We start from the raw sequence: 14,553 nt of genomic DNA, 5'->3' as shown, positions 1-14,553 counted from the left end.
GGGGCGGGGGGGTGGGGGGCTGGGGCCAGGACGCCTGGGTTGTCTCCCCAGCTCTGGAAGGGGACTAGTGGTTGGGGGGGCGGGGGGCACTGGGAGCCAGGACGCCTGGGTTCCTATCTCTCGATCCCTCTCTCCTTTCTTTCATACTTGACCCTTATTTTCTTCCCTTTCTCAAAGCCTCACCCATGGGCTCCTCTCCACACCCTCATCGTCCTGGACTCCTGGGTTCCCTCCCCTCTGTCTAACATTCCAGTCCCTGGGCTCTCCCCCGCCTTTCCCCTGGACTCCTGGGTCCCCTCCCCTCTCAAAAACTATAACCCTTCATCCCCCCCACCCTTTCTCCCTGGACTCCTAGGTCCCCCCGCAAACTCCAGCCCCTGGGCTCCCCAGACTCCTGGGTCCCCTCCCCTCCCTCTCTCCTACTCCAGCCCCTGGGCTCCCTCCACTCTCCCGGACTCCTGGGTCCCCCTCCCTCTCTCCTACTCCGGCTCCCCGGCCTCCTGGGTCCTCCGGCCCGCGGACCTTCTCGGCGGACTGGGCGGTGCCGAAGAAGATGGGCACGAAGGCCAGCCAGACGATGCAGGTGGTGTACATGGTGAAGCCGATGGGCTTGGCCTCGTTGAAGGTCTCGGGCACGCCGCGGGCCTTGACGGCGTAGACGGTGCAGGTGACCATGAGCACCAGGCTGTAGCCCAGGCAGCAGATGAGCGACAGGTCGGACATGTCGCACTTGAGCACCCCCCGGGCCGCCTCGGGGTTGGGCACCCGCTGCTCCTCGTAGTCGATGACGCTGTGGGGCGGCAGGGCCCCCAGCCAGGCCAGCGCCCCCACCAGCTGCACGGCGCTCAGGCTGAAGGTGATGGCCAGCTGCGAGGTGGGGCTGATGAACCGGGGCGGCGTCACCGACTTCTTGCCCTGCTCGAAGATGCGGTAGATGCGATTGGTCTTGGTGAGCAGGGCCGAGTAGCTGAGGGCCATGCCCAGCCCCAGGAAGAGGCGCCGGGCGGCGCACACCACCACGCCCGGCTCGGCGATCATCAGGAAGGTGATGGCGTAGATGAGGAAGATGCCGGTCAGCAGCACGTAACTCAGCTCCCGCCCCGAGGCCCGGACGATGGGCGTGTCGTTGTGGCGCACGAAGGTGACCACCACGAAGGTGGTGCCCAGGATGCCGCCCATGGCCAGGCAGACGGGCAGCACGGCCCAGGGCGAGCTCCACTCCAGCTTGACGATGGGCGTGGGCCGGCAGGCCGTGCGGTTGGGGCTGGGGCGCATGTCGAAGGGGCAGGTCTTGCAGGTGAACTCGTCCAGCTGGTACTGGTACCCGTCGCAGAGCTCGCAGTGCCAGCAGCAGGGCACGCCCTTCACCATCTTCTTCCGCTCGCCCGGCCCGCAGGGCAGGCTGCAGACGGACGAGGGGATGTCCTGCTGGCCCCCGGACCACTGCATCTCCTCGATCTGCCAAGGGAGAGCGCGGGCAGGCAGCTGGCTCTGGGGTGGGGGGGCTGGGGAACGGCCAGACATGACGCCGCCCTGGGATGGCTTGCCTGCTGCTGAGATGCAGCCACCTCTGGGGTGGGGCAGCTGGGGAACAGCTACACATAACGCTGCATAGGCATGCTATGCCCAGGACTGACGCGCAGCCACCTCTGGGGTGGGGTAGTTGGGGAATAGCAGCACATAACGCTGCACAGAGACGGCTTGCCCAGGGCTGAGATGCAGCCAGTTCTGGCGGGGGGGGTTCAGCTGGGGAACAGCTGCACATAACATTGCCCTGGGACGAATCCCCCGCTGCTGAGATGCCACCCACTCTGGGGCAGGGCCGCAGAGGAATAGCCACGCACCACGCCACAGAGGGACGGCTCGCCCAGGGCTGAGATGCAGCCACCTCTGGGGCGGGGCGGCTGGGGAACACGTGCGCACGCACAGGGCCCCCTCGCACTCACGTTCAGGCGCAGGTATTCGGTCCATTGCCCGATGGCTTTGTACCCGGGCGCCGTGGTGTTGGTGAGCTGGTACTGGAAGATGTCGTAGCGCCCGGGGGCATCTCCGTTCTCGTTGAACATGACGGGGGTCCCGGCACTGCCTGGGGGGTGTGAACAAGGGGGGGCTGGATGCAGGTCGGCCGGTGCCCCTCACTCCGGACCTGCAGCCCCCTGCTAGCCCAGCCCTGGGCTCCCCCCAGCCAGTGCCCCTCGCTCCCTCACCGTTGAAGCTGACCCCACGGATGTAGTGCAGCAGGGTGCGCCCGTCCACGGGGTCCATGCGCTCGCAGAGCCCGGGGGCGCCGGGGCACAGATCCAGGTGCATGCTGTGCAGGGCGTGGGCCATGGTGTAGACGGCGTCGATCACGAACTGCACCTTCCCCTCCTGCTCGTAGGTGGAGTCCCGCCCGATGCGCTCCTCGCCTGGGCAGAGAGGGGCTCAGGGGGGCGGGGAACGGGGCCCGGGGCCCGGCTCCTCGCCTGGGCAGAGAGGGGCTCAGGGTGGCGGGGAACGGGGCCCGGGGCCCGGCTCCTCGCCTGGGCAGAGAGGGGCTCAGGGGGGCGGGGAACGGGGCCCGGGGCCCGGCTCCTCGCCTGGGCAGAGAGGGGCTCAGGGGGGCGGGGAACGGGGCCCGGGGCCCGGCTCCTCGCCTGGGCAGAGAGGGGCTCAGGGGGGCGGGGAACGGGGCCCGGGGCCCGGCTCCTCGCCTGGGCAGAGAGGGGCTCAGGGGGGCGGGGAACGGGGCCCGGGGCCCAGCTCCTCGCCTGGGCACAGAGGGGCTCAGGGGGGCGGGGAACAGGGTCCGGGGCCCGGCTCCTCGCCTGGGCAAAGGGGGCGGGGAAAAGGGCCCAGGGCCTGGCTCCTCGCCTGGGCAGAGACGGGCTCAGGGGGGCTGGGAATGGGGCATGGGGCCTGTCCCCTCTAGGGAGCACCGGCCCCGATCCCCATCTCATTCTCAGCGGGCAGATAGCTGAGATTTAGGGTGTCTGGGCATCATCCACCCACCGTGGTGGGATCATCCCCCAGCCCCCCAACCTCCTGGACTCCCCTAAGAGCCGGGGAATGAGCCTTGAGTGGGCTGATCACACCCCATGCAGGGGATTAGCTGGAGCGGGGGCACCAGGGGGCCAGTGTCTCCTTCCCCCCGGGGGATTGCCACCCCCCCAACCCCCAACCTCGTCCATCCCTGAGAGATCAGCCCCCCAAGCCCAGCCCCCGGTACCGGTGCATTTCCGAGCGGCCTCCTCCGGCTGCGTCCCCGGGCGGGTGAGTTTACATTTGAAATCGTCCTCCCAGAACTCGGCGAACCAGATATTGCGGCGATTGTTCTCCAGGGAGCGCGAGGTGAAATACTGATCGAAGCCTGCGGTGGGGAGACGGGGGTCAGCAGGGGGCGCCGTGGGGCAGGGTGCTCAGTAGGGGGCGCTGTCCCCTGGCAGGCCGGGCCAGGCGCTGTGGGGCAGGGAGCAGGGCAGGGCGCTGGACATGGGGCGCTCTGCCCTGGCAGTCAGGGTCAGGCACTGGGGGGTGCCGTGCTGCGGGCAGCAGGGGGTCCGGTAGGGGGCTGGGAGGCACGGTGCTGTGGGGAGCGGGGGGGTAGGGGGTGCAGTGGGGAGTGGGGGGTTTGGTCGGGGAACTGGGGGGCACAGTGCTGAGGGGGGTTCGATGGGGGACCGGGGGATGTGGTGCTGCAGGGGTTTGGTGGGGGGCTGGGTGGGCACGGTGCTGCGGGGGGTTCGGTGGAGGTCTGGGGGGCAGGGTGCTGCGGGGGGTTCAGTGGGGGACCGGGGAATGTGGTGCTGCAGGGGTTTGGTGGGGGGCTGGGGGGGGCACGGTGCTGCGGGGGGTTCGGTGGCGGTCTGGGGGGACACGGTGCTGCAGGGGTTTGGTGGGGGGCTGGGCGGGCATGGTGCTGCGGGGGGTTTGGTGGAGGGCTGGGGGGGCACGGTGCTGCGGGGGGTTTGGTGGCGGTCTGGGGGGGCACGGTGCTGCGGGGGGTTCGGTGGAGGGCTGGGGGGGCACGGTGCTGCCAGGGGGTTCGGTGGCGGTCTGGGGGGACACGGTGCTGCGGGGGGTTTGGTGGGGGTCTGGAGGGGCACGGTGCTGCGGGGGTTTGGTGGGGGGCTGGGGGGGCACGGTGCTGCGGGGGGTTTGGTGGCGGTCTGGGGGGGCACGGTGCTGCGGAGGGTTCGGTGGAGGGCTGGGGGGGCACGGTGCTGCCAGGGGGTTCAGTGGGGGACTGGGGGATGTGGTGCTGCAGGGGTTTGGTGGTGGGGGGGCACGGTGCTGCGGGGGGTTCAGTGGAGGACCGGGGGATGTGGTGCTGCAGGGGTTCGGTGGGAGGGTGGGGGGGCAGGGTGCTGCGGGGGGTTTGGTGGAGGGCTGGGGGGACACGGTGCTGCGGGGGGTTCAGTGGGGGACCGGGGGATGTGGTGCTGCAGGGGTTTGGTGGGGGGCTGGGGGGGGCACGGTGCTGCGGAGGGTTCGGTGGAGGGCTGGGGGGGCACGGTGCTGCCAGGGGGTTCAGTGGGGGACCGGGGGATGTGGTGCTGCAGGGGTTTGGTGGGGGGCTGGGCGGGCACGGTGCTGCGGGGGGTTTGGTGGAGGGCTGGGGGGGCACGGTGCTGCGGGGGTTTGGTGGGGGTCTGGAGGGGCACGGTGCTGCAGGGGTTTGGTGGGGGGGCACGGTGCTGCGGGGGGTTCAGTGGAGGTCTGGGGGGGCACGGTGCTGCGGGGGGTTCGGTGGGGGGGGGGGCACGGTGCTGCGGGGGGTTCGGTGGAGGACCGGGGGATGTGGTGCTGCAGGGGTTCGGTGGGAGGGTGGGGGGGCAGGGTGCTGCGGGGGGTTTGGTGGAGGGCTGGGGGGACACGGTGCTGCGGGGGGTTCAGTGGGGGACCGGGGGATGTGGTGCTGCAGGGGTTTGGTGGGGGGCTGGGGGGGGGCACGGTGCTGCGGGGGGTTCGGTGGCGGTCTGGGGGGGCACGGTGCTGTGGGGGGTTCGGTGGGGGGCCCGGCGGGGGGGCTCCGTTACCGTCGATGGACGCCCGTTTGGGCAGAATGGTGACGGCTCCTTCGGCCACTTCCTCCTGCCGCAGGATGGGCGAGGTCTTGGAGCCCCAGCTGTCCGAGCCGACCCACAGGAAGTGCCCCGTCAGGTTGGCGCGACGCGCGGCCTCCAGCACCCGCCTGCAGGGGGCGACAGCGAGCGGGTGAGTCCTGGATTCCCGGGGAGACGGGCCCGGGGGGAGCCCCAAACTCACTTGATGTCGTCCTCGTTGGCGAAGATGATGATCCCGCGGGCGTTGGGCGTCTCCATCAGCCGCTTGATCAGCTTGTCGAACTCGCCGGCCCTGGGCTCCCGCGGGATCTTCATGGACTGGGCGATGCAGACGCCGCCTGGGGGGGCGACAGGGAGCCCCCGTCACGGGGAGCGGAGCCCCTCACTCCCGCCCCGCAGCCCCCGGCCAGCCCTGCCCTGCCCCCCTCACAGCCCTGCCAGTGCCCCTCACTCCCGCCCCGCAGCCCCCGGCCAGCCTGCCCTGACCCCCTCACAGCCCTGCCAGTGCCTCTCACTCCCGCCCCACAGCCCCCGGCCAGCCCAGCCCTGCCCCCCCCAGCCCTGCCGGTGCCCCTCACTCCCGCCCCGCAGCCCCCGGCCAGCCCTGCCCTGCCCCCCCCAGCCCTGCCGGTGCCCCTCACTCCCGCCCCGCAGCCCCCGGCCAGCCCTACCCTGCCCCCCTCACAGCCCTGCCGGTGCCCCTCACTCCCGCCCCGCAGCCCCTGGCTAGCCCGGCCCTGCCCCCCCCAGCCCTGCCGGTGCCCCTCACTCCCACCCCGCAGCCCCCGGCTAGCTCAGCCCTGCCCCCCTCACAGCCCTGCCGGTGCCCCTCACTCCCGCCCCGCAGCCCCCGGCTAGCCCGGCCCTGCCCCCCCCAGCCCTGCTGGTGCCCCTCACTCCCGCCCCGCATCCTCCCACTAGCCTGGCCCTGCCCCCCCCCCCCAGCTGGTGCCCCTCACTCCCGCCCCGCAGCCCCTCACCGGCCTCGCGGGAGATCTGGACGAAGGCCTCCACCCCACTTTCGCCGTAGTTGCCCTCGGAGGCCAGCGTGGAGACGTAGTTCCAGCCCAACGCCTTCACCACGTCCAGCATGGCCTGGGCCTGGTACGAGTCCGGCGGCACCACCCGGGAGAAGTAGTCGTAGCGGTTGTTGTCGCTGAGCTCGGGGGCGGTGGAGGCGTAGCTGATCTGCGGGATCTGGGGGGCAGAAGGGCAGGAGACTGACAGGGGGTGCCAAGGGGGCACCTGGCCCCTGCTCAGACCCGGGGGCTGCCCAGAAAATCCCTGCACCCAGGAGCTTCCGGACTCATCAGCGGGGACCCGTTAGCCAGGGTGGAAGGAGACTGGTGGCAGAGCTGGGAGAGAACCCAGGCGTCCTGGCTCCCAGCCCCTGCCCCCTCTACCCACTAGACCCCACTCCCCTCCCAGGGCCGGAGAGAGAACCCAGGGGTCCCAGCGCCAGAGCCGATGCCTCGCGGAGCTAAGCGGGGTTGAGAGAAATGAGAATGAGCTGGGGCGGGGGCCCTGTCACCCCTGCTGGTGGGGCTGAGCCCTTCTCTGGGTGTGGGGCTAGGGCAGTCCCTCACTTCCCCCCACCCCATGTGCTGTGGGGTTGGGGAGAAGCGGGGGGGAGGCTCATTGCCTGGCCCCTGAACCCCTCAAAACTGCCCAGGGATTGGGAAGCCGGCGCTGCAAGGAATTGTGGGTAACAGTGGCCTAGTTGGGGCGGGACCCACCTTTGTGGCTCTTGGATGTGTAACCTCCCCCCAGCAGTGCCCCCCCCCCCCACGGCATTGTTAGCCAGGCTGTTGATGGATTGGAGCACTGTGGGGCGGGGGGGACGGGACCAACAGCTGGAGGGAGGGAGAGAAAGAAACCGGCTAATACCGTGTGGGGCATCCAAGAGCCGGGGAGAACCCAGGAGTCCTGGCTGCCAGGCCTCCCTACTCTAACCACTAGACCCCACTCCCCTCCCAGAGCCGGGGAGAGAACCCAGGAGTCCTGGCTCCCAGCCCCCCTGCTCTAACCACTAGACCCCACTCCCCTCCCAGAGCCGGGGAGCTGGGGTATATCTGGGGATATCAGTCTGATTTTATCCATCTCCCCATGTCTAGGAGACACCCCCCAGGGACAGGGCCCGCCATCCATCCCCCCACTTTCAGGAGACCCCCCCCCGGCTCCCCACCCCGGCCACTCACGGCGAAGAGCCGCAGGACATTGGCCACCATGATGGAGACGGAGCTGGCAGAAGCGCCGACCACGGCCACGACCCGCTCGGGCCGGGTGAAGAGGGGGGGCCGGCCGTCGGCGCAGCGCACGTCCGACGTGTCCTTCTGGATCAGGGCCTGGACGAAGGTCAGCGACTGCTCCAGGGCGTAGGTGTCCCGGGAGCAGGTGTCCAGGATGCGGGCACCCAGGGTGAGGTTGGGGAGCAGCTGGGGGTCGGCGTTGATCTGGTCCAGGGCGTAGAGCATGGCCTCCATGCGGTGGATCCCCTTCTCCTTCTTCACCTCGCCGCACGGCACCCCGGCCGGGCCCCGGGCGTGCACCGGGAACAGCCCCCCCAGCGTCACGTCCCCCTCGATCCGGATGGAGAAGGGCTGCGTGCCCTGCTGGGCCCCTGCCCCCCAGCCCCCCAGCAGCAGCAGGAGTGGGGGCCACAGCTGCCCCATGGTTGGGCTGGCCCCGAGCGCTTCACGGCCTGCAGCGGGAAGGAGGGTGGGGAAATGGGTCAAGCCGCCGTCTGGATGGGCCTGGGGGCCAGGAGCTGGTTCACTCGGGCACCGTCCCTGGGACACCTTGTTGGTCGGGTCCCCTGGCAGGTGGCCAGTGCTGACCCCGGTTGCTCCCAACCACTGGCCAGAGCGAGACCCTCCCCGCCGTGGCCCTGGAGAGATGGAGGCCATGAGGAGGGGCAGCTGGCCTGGCTTGGAGTGTAGCTATCGATCCTCATACCCACCCTACCTTCTGTCCATCCATCCACCCACACACCATCTGTCCCCCCGCACCTCCATCCATCCATCCATCCATCCATTCATCCATCCATCCATGTATTCTTCCCTCCATTCCTCCATCCATCCATCCCGACACCCCATCCATCCACCCACCCACCATCTGTCCCTCCGCCCCTCCATCCATCCATCCTTATACCAGCCATCCTTGTATCCCTCCCTCCCTTCCTCCTTCCATCCATCCATCCCGACACCCCAACCATCCATCCATCCATCCATCTATCCTTCCATCCCATCCCAACATCCCATCCATCCATCCATCTATCTACCAGACATCCTTGTATCCCTTCCTCCCTCCATCCATCCATCCTCACACCCACCCTCAGTCCCTCCGCCCATCCATCCATCCATCCATCCATCCATCCTGCCACCAGCCGCCCGTGTACCCCTCCCTCCCTTCCTCCATCCATCCCGACACCCCATCCATCCATCCTTCCTTTCCTCCATCCATCCATCCTGACACCCCATCCTTCCATCCATCCATCCATCCCAGCACCCCATCCATCCTTATACCCGCCATCCGTGTATCCCTCCCTTCCTCCATCCATCCATCCATGTATTCTTCCCTCCATTCCTCCATCCATCCATCCCGACACCCCATCCATCCACCCACCCACCCACCATCTGTCCCTCCGCCCCTCCATCCATCCATCCTTATACCAGCCATCCTTGTATCCCTCCCTCCCTTCCTCCTTCCATCCATCCATCCCGACACCCCAACCATCCATCCATCTATCCTTCCATCCCATCCCAACATCCCATCCATCCATCCATCCATCTACCAGACATCCTTGTATCCCTTCCTCCCTCCATCCATCCATCCTCACACCCACCCTCAGTCCCTCCGCCCATCCATCCATCCATCCATCCATCCATCCATCCTGCCACCAGCCGCCCGTGTACCCCTCCCTCCCTTCCTCCATCCATCCCGACACCCCATCCCATCCATCCTTCCTTTCCTCCATCCATCCATCCTCACACCCACCCTCAGTCCCTCCACCCATCCATCCATCCAACCTGCCACCAGCCGCCTGTGTACCCCTCCCTCCCTTCCTCCATCCATCCATCCCGACACCCCATCCATCCATCCTTCCTTTCCTCCATCCATCCATCCTGACACCCCATCCATCCATCCATCCATCCATCCCAGCACCCCATCCATCCTTATACCCGCCATCCGTGTATCCCTCCCTTCCTCCATCCATCCATCCATCCATTCACTCCCTTCAACCATCTTCACACCCACCATCCATCCATGCACCCCTCCATCCCTCCCCGCTCACACGCCCGGCTACTGTGGGGTGAGTTTATCCCCATTTCACTCTCCCACTGTCCATCCATTGATTGATCTGCCTACCCCCTTTGTTCTTTCCCACCCCTGCCCCCTCAAGGGTGGGGCTGGCTGGCCCCCCAGGGGTGGGGTGGAACAAAGGCCCTTTAGCCCCGCAACCCCAGATGGGGTGTCTGCGAGGGAGGGGCTGAGCCAGGGGGTTCTGTGCCAGGGTTAAGTGAGCAGAGTGAGCTGGGGGGGATGCCTGGAGCTCCCATAATGCACTGGGAGGAACCAGAATCCTGCCTCCCCCATGCACCTGGGGAAGTCGGCACCTCCCCCACTCATAATACACCGTGTGAACCAGGATTGTGGCCCCGCAGATACTGCACCCCCAAACCCCTGACATCTCCCCCGGTTCAACCCCCTGAACCCCCAAATGTCTCCTCTGGATCGAGCCCCTGAGCCCCCCAACATCTCCCCCAGTTCTACCCCCTGAAGCCCCAAACGTCTCTCCTGGATTGAGCCCCTGAACCCCCCATGTCTCCCCAAATTGACCCCCTAAACCCTCCCGATGTTTCCCTCAGATAAAATCCGTGAGCCCCCAGACCCACAAATTTTTACCCTATCGACCCCCTGAACCACCAAACATCTGCCCCGGACCAAGCTCCTAAACCCCCGACCCCTGACATATCCCCCAATCCTACTCCCCAAATATCTCCCCAGATCGACCCCCAACTCCCCCCGTCTCCCCATATCACCCCCATCTCCCCTGGATTGACCCCCCCTACATCTCCCTCAGATCAACCTCACCGACCCCTCCCCGAACCAACCCCCAGCTCCCCCCACATCTTTCTTGGCTCAACTCCCCGACATCTCCCTAGATGGACCCTCCAATGTCTCTCCCAGATCGACCCCCGACGTCTCTCTAGAGCCCCACCCCGACCCCCCGATTCCCCTTTCACAACTCACCTGCAGTTGCTCCCCCTGGACGCGGGCTTCCTGGACTCCTGGGCTCTCTCCCCAGCCCCCAGCTGCATTGCCAGCTGGCTCCGGTCAGTGGCACCCCCGGGGGAGGCAGGTCGGGGTCCCCTGGCTGGGACCGGCTGAGCCCCGGCCGTTCCCGTCTCCCAGCTGCGCTGGGAACAGCTGGGAGCTGCCAGGCAAGGGGGGGGGGTCGAGAGGGCTGTGGGGGGGCAGGGCTACGGACAGCGCATTCGTCCCTCCGCTGGCTGGCACCTTCCCTCCATCCCCAGCACCAGCCACTGCCAGCACCGCCCTGCCCTGCCCTGCTCTGCCTGGCTCTGCCCATCCCCATCCTTCTGCCCTGCCCTGCCCTGCCCTGCCCGGCTCTGCGCCCCCCTGCCCAGCTCTGCCCTGCCCATCCCCCTGCCTCCCCCTGCCCTGCCCTGCCTGGCTCTGCACCCCCCTTCCTGGCTCTGCCCTACCCTGCCCATCCCCTTGCCCTGCCCTGCCCATCCCCCTGCCTCCCCATGCCCTGCCCTGCCCTGCCCATCCCAATCCCCATCCCTCTCCTCCCCCTTTCACCTTCTCTCTCTCTCTCTCTCTCCCTCCCCTTCTTTCCCATTTTACACCTCTCTCATCCCTCCTCTCTACCCCCCTTTTGCCAGGCCTCGGGGTGGGACCGACAGGAGATCTGGGGTTGAACAGACCTGACCTAACTTGAGACGCTGGACCCAGACCGCAGGGACCCCTGAGCCCCCCCAGGCTCCTGCCCTAGGGCCGGATGGGAGCCGGCGCCCCCTAGAGGGGCCAGGCCCCATTCCCCGCCCCCCTGAGCCAGCCAGTCTCCCCAGCCCAATGGGCCCATCCCCCAGGACCCTCGATTTATATGGGGTTGGGGGTGGGGATTGAATCCTGGGGGGCATTTGTCCTGCTAAGGACTGAGCCGAGCATGTACCACCTCATTTGACATGAAAATGGGGTCTAGTGGTTGGGGGGGGGTGGGCTGGGAGCCAGGACTCCTGGGTTCTCTCCTTAACATTGAAGATAAAACAACCCAGGGGCCTCCTGGCATTGCAGATCTTTGCTCTGACAGGCAAGGAGAGGAGCTGGGATCCCCCAGCTCTGTGCGGCCCCTGCCCCACCTCCCGGAGTCCCCCAGCTCTGGGAGTGTGTGTGGGGGGGTGTTTGCAGGGCAGCCGAGGAAGGAGGCAGGGGCTGGCTCTGATCTGGTCTGTGCTGCTCGGTGCCCCTGGCCCTGGGGGCTGTTCTGGGCTGGGAGGGGGAGTCTGGGAGGCTCCTTTCATAGAAGGAAAGAAAGAGAGAAACCCACTTTGCTAGAGGACTCCGAGCTCGCTCCATTTCCGAGCCATTGGTCTGGGGCAGGGGTGGGGAGCTACCGGGCTGGGTGTGGGTCTGATTGGGGGCAGGATATTGGACTGGCTGGGCCCATGGGCCTGATGTGTGGGGGTGGCTCCCGCCCCCCACCCCGCCCCTCTGCACACATCACTTCACAAACACCAGCTGTTGGGGACGGACACTCAGAGAGAGAGAAAGCAATTGCATTAATTCACCACTTAAAGCAGGGAGAGCCACGGCTCATCCGCCCGGGGGCCGCTGCCAGCCCCAGCCCCTAATCCGGGGAATCCATCAAACCGTCCTCCTGCACCCGCCCCCCAGCCTCTATCCATCCCCGTCCACCGCCTCTGTCTATCCCCGTCCTCCACCTCTGTCTATCCCTCCCCGTCCACCCTATCCCTCTATCCATCCCCATCCACCGCCTCTAGCCATCCCCGTCCACCACCTCTGTCTATCCCTCCCCATCCACCGCCTCTATCCATCCCCATCCACCGCCTCTGTCTATCCCCATCCTCCACCTGTCTATCCCTCCCCATCCACCGCCTCTATCCATTCCCATCCACCGCCTCTGTCTATCCCCGTCCCCCACCTCTGTCTATCCCTCCCCGTCCACCCTATCCCTCTATCCATCCCCATCCACCGCCTCTAGCCATCCCCGTCCACCCTATCCCTCTATCCATCCCCGTCCACCGCCTCTATCCATCCCCGTCCACCGCCTCTATCCATCCCCGTCCACCGCCTCTGTCTATCCCCATCCACCGCCTCTATCCATCCCCATCCACCGCCTCTGTCTATCCCTGCCCGTCCACCCTATCCCTCTATCCATCCCCATCCACCGCCTCTATCCATCCCCGTCCACCGCCTCTATCCATCCCCGTCCACCGCCTCTGTCTATCCCTCCCCATCCACCGCCTCTATCCATCCCCATCCACCGCCTCTGTCTATCCCCGTCCCCCACCTCTGTCTATCCCTCCCCGTCCACCCTATCCCTCTATCCATCCCCATCCACCGCCTCTATCCATCTCCATCCACCGCCTCTGTCTATCCCCGTCCTCCACCTGTCTATCCCTCCCCATCCACCGCCTCTATCCATTCCCATCCACCGCCTCTGTCTATCCCCGTCCCCCACCTCTGTCTATCCCTCCCCGTCCACCCTATCCCTCTATCCATCCCCATCCACCGCCTCTGTCTATCCCCGTCCCCCACCTCTGTCTATCCCTCCCCGTCCACCCTATCCCTCTATCCATCCCCATCCACCGCCTCTATCCATCCCCATCCACCGCCTCTGTCTATCCCCGTCCTCCACCTGTCTATCCCTCCCCATCCACCGCCTCTATCCATTCCCATCCACCGCCTCTGTCTATCCCCGTCCCCCACCTCTGTCTATCCCTCCCCGTCCACCCTATCCCTCTATCCATCCCCATCCACCGCCTCTAGCCATCCCCGTCCACTGCCTCTGTCTATCCCTCCCCATCCACCACCTCTATCCATCCCCGTCCACTGCCTCTGTCTATCCCTCCCCATCCACCACCTCTATCCATCCCCATCCACCGCCTCTGTCTATCCCCGTCCCCCACCTCTGTCTATCCCCATCCACCGCCTCTATCCCTCCCCGTCCACCACCTCTGTCTATCCCTCCCCGTCCACCACCTCTGTCTATCCCCATCCACCGCCGCTAACTCCGTCCCCTACCTCTGTCTGTCCCTCCCCGTCCACCACCTCTATCCATCCCTCCCCATGCACCCCCAGCGTCTAGTCTAATCTAATCTAATCCCTCTCCCCACAACTCCCCTCTGTCAATTGATGAACATAAGAGCAGCCACACTGGGTCAGCCCAAAGGTCCCTCCAGCCCAGTGTCCTGCCCTGCGACAGTGGCCAGTGCCAGGTGCCCCAGAGGGAATGAACAGACCAGGGAATCACCGAGTGATCCGTCCCCTGCGCCCATTCCCAGCTCCCGGCAAACAGAGGCTCGGGACCCCATCCCTGCCCAGCCTGGCTAATAGCCACTGATGGCCCTTCCTCCAGGAACTCAGCTAGTGCTTTTTTGACCCCTGTGCTAGAGAGAGACGCGTGTAGGGGAACAGATGGAGCTGGCCCCACTGACCCCAGCGGAGCTACGGCCGAGTGACCCCAGCGAGGGTCTGGCCCCCATTAATTTACCCAGCACTCCAGTTTCCCTGCTGCTAACTGCACCCCGGGCATCCTTGTAGCCCCCTGCCCCTCCCCCCATCACCTCTCCCCTCCAGCTCGCAATGAAATCATCCCTCTTAATTACAATAAGAGGCCGAGCATGGCGGAGGGACCCGGCTTTGGGCACAGGCCGGCCTCTGGCAGGGATTTGGCTGTATTAGCAGGGGAAGGAGACAGCTGCCCGGCTGTGCCACCCGAGGGGGTCCGGATTAGGGGAGAGAGACAGGAATTAGGAGCAAGAATAGAATGGAAATGATCCCCCCCCCCATCCTAATCACGGGCCTAATTCCAACAGCCATTAGTCCTTATTAAACAGGATCGGCTGCTAAACCCCCGAGACATTTATATCTGCCCTCCGGATCGCGGTTCTGCCGGCTGTCCCGCGTCATACGCACCACCCCGGGATCCATCTCCCTGTCCAGCCCCACACAGCCCTGCCTGTCTGTCTGTCTATCCCCATCCACCCCCTCTATCTATCTATCTATCTATCCCCATCCACCCCCTCTATCTATCTATCTATCTATCCCATACACAACCATCTGTCTTTCTCTCTCCATACACCCTCCTCTCGCTCTCTGTTGCCAGGCTGCATGGGCCCCTGGGTCCAGTCCGGGGCCTGGGGGAGGGGGACTGGGCTTGCCGGGCCCCTGGGTCTGATCCGGGGCTGCAGGCAGGGGGTGGATGATGCTCCGTGGGCCCATCGGGCCATAGGAG

General features: G+C 66.4%; 1 protein-coding gene across 1 annotated transcript in view; it reads right to left on the bottom strand.

The window, feature by feature from the left end:
- The window catches only part of GRM6 (glutamate metabotropic receptor 6), an 8,288-nt gene extending 571 nt beyond the window's left edge, over positions 1-7,717 (bottom strand). The window contains exons 1-8 of the mRNA XM_037888232.1: positions 7,244-7,717; positions 6,026-6,242; positions 5,248-5,383; positions 5,019-5,173; positions 3,209-3,349; positions 2,208-2,408; positions 1,947-2,086; positions 484-1,458 (exon numbers count right to left, since the gene is read on the bottom strand). Of these exons, the coding sequence (XP_037744160.1) occupies positions 484-1,458; positions 1,947-2,086; positions 2,208-2,408; positions 3,209-3,349; positions 5,019-5,173; positions 5,248-5,383; positions 6,026-6,242; positions 7,244-7,717 (2,439 nt within the window). The remainder of the gene's footprint in view (positions 1-483; positions 1,459-1,946; positions 2,087-2,207; positions 2,409-3,208; positions 3,350-5,018; positions 5,174-5,247; positions 5,384-6,025; positions 6,243-7,243) is intronic.
- Positions 7,718-14,553: the final 6,836 nt, after the last annotated feature.

This window comes from Chelonia mydas, chromosome 23, assembly GCF_015237465.2.
Source record: "Chelonia mydas isolate rCheMyd1 chromosome 23, rCheMyd1.pri.v2, whole genome shotgun sequence".
Taxonomy (NCBI): domain Eukaryota; kingdom Metazoa; phylum Chordata; order Testudines; family Cheloniidae; genus Chelonia; species Chelonia mydas.
This window is presented reverse-complemented; position numbering and strand designations above follow the sequence as displayed.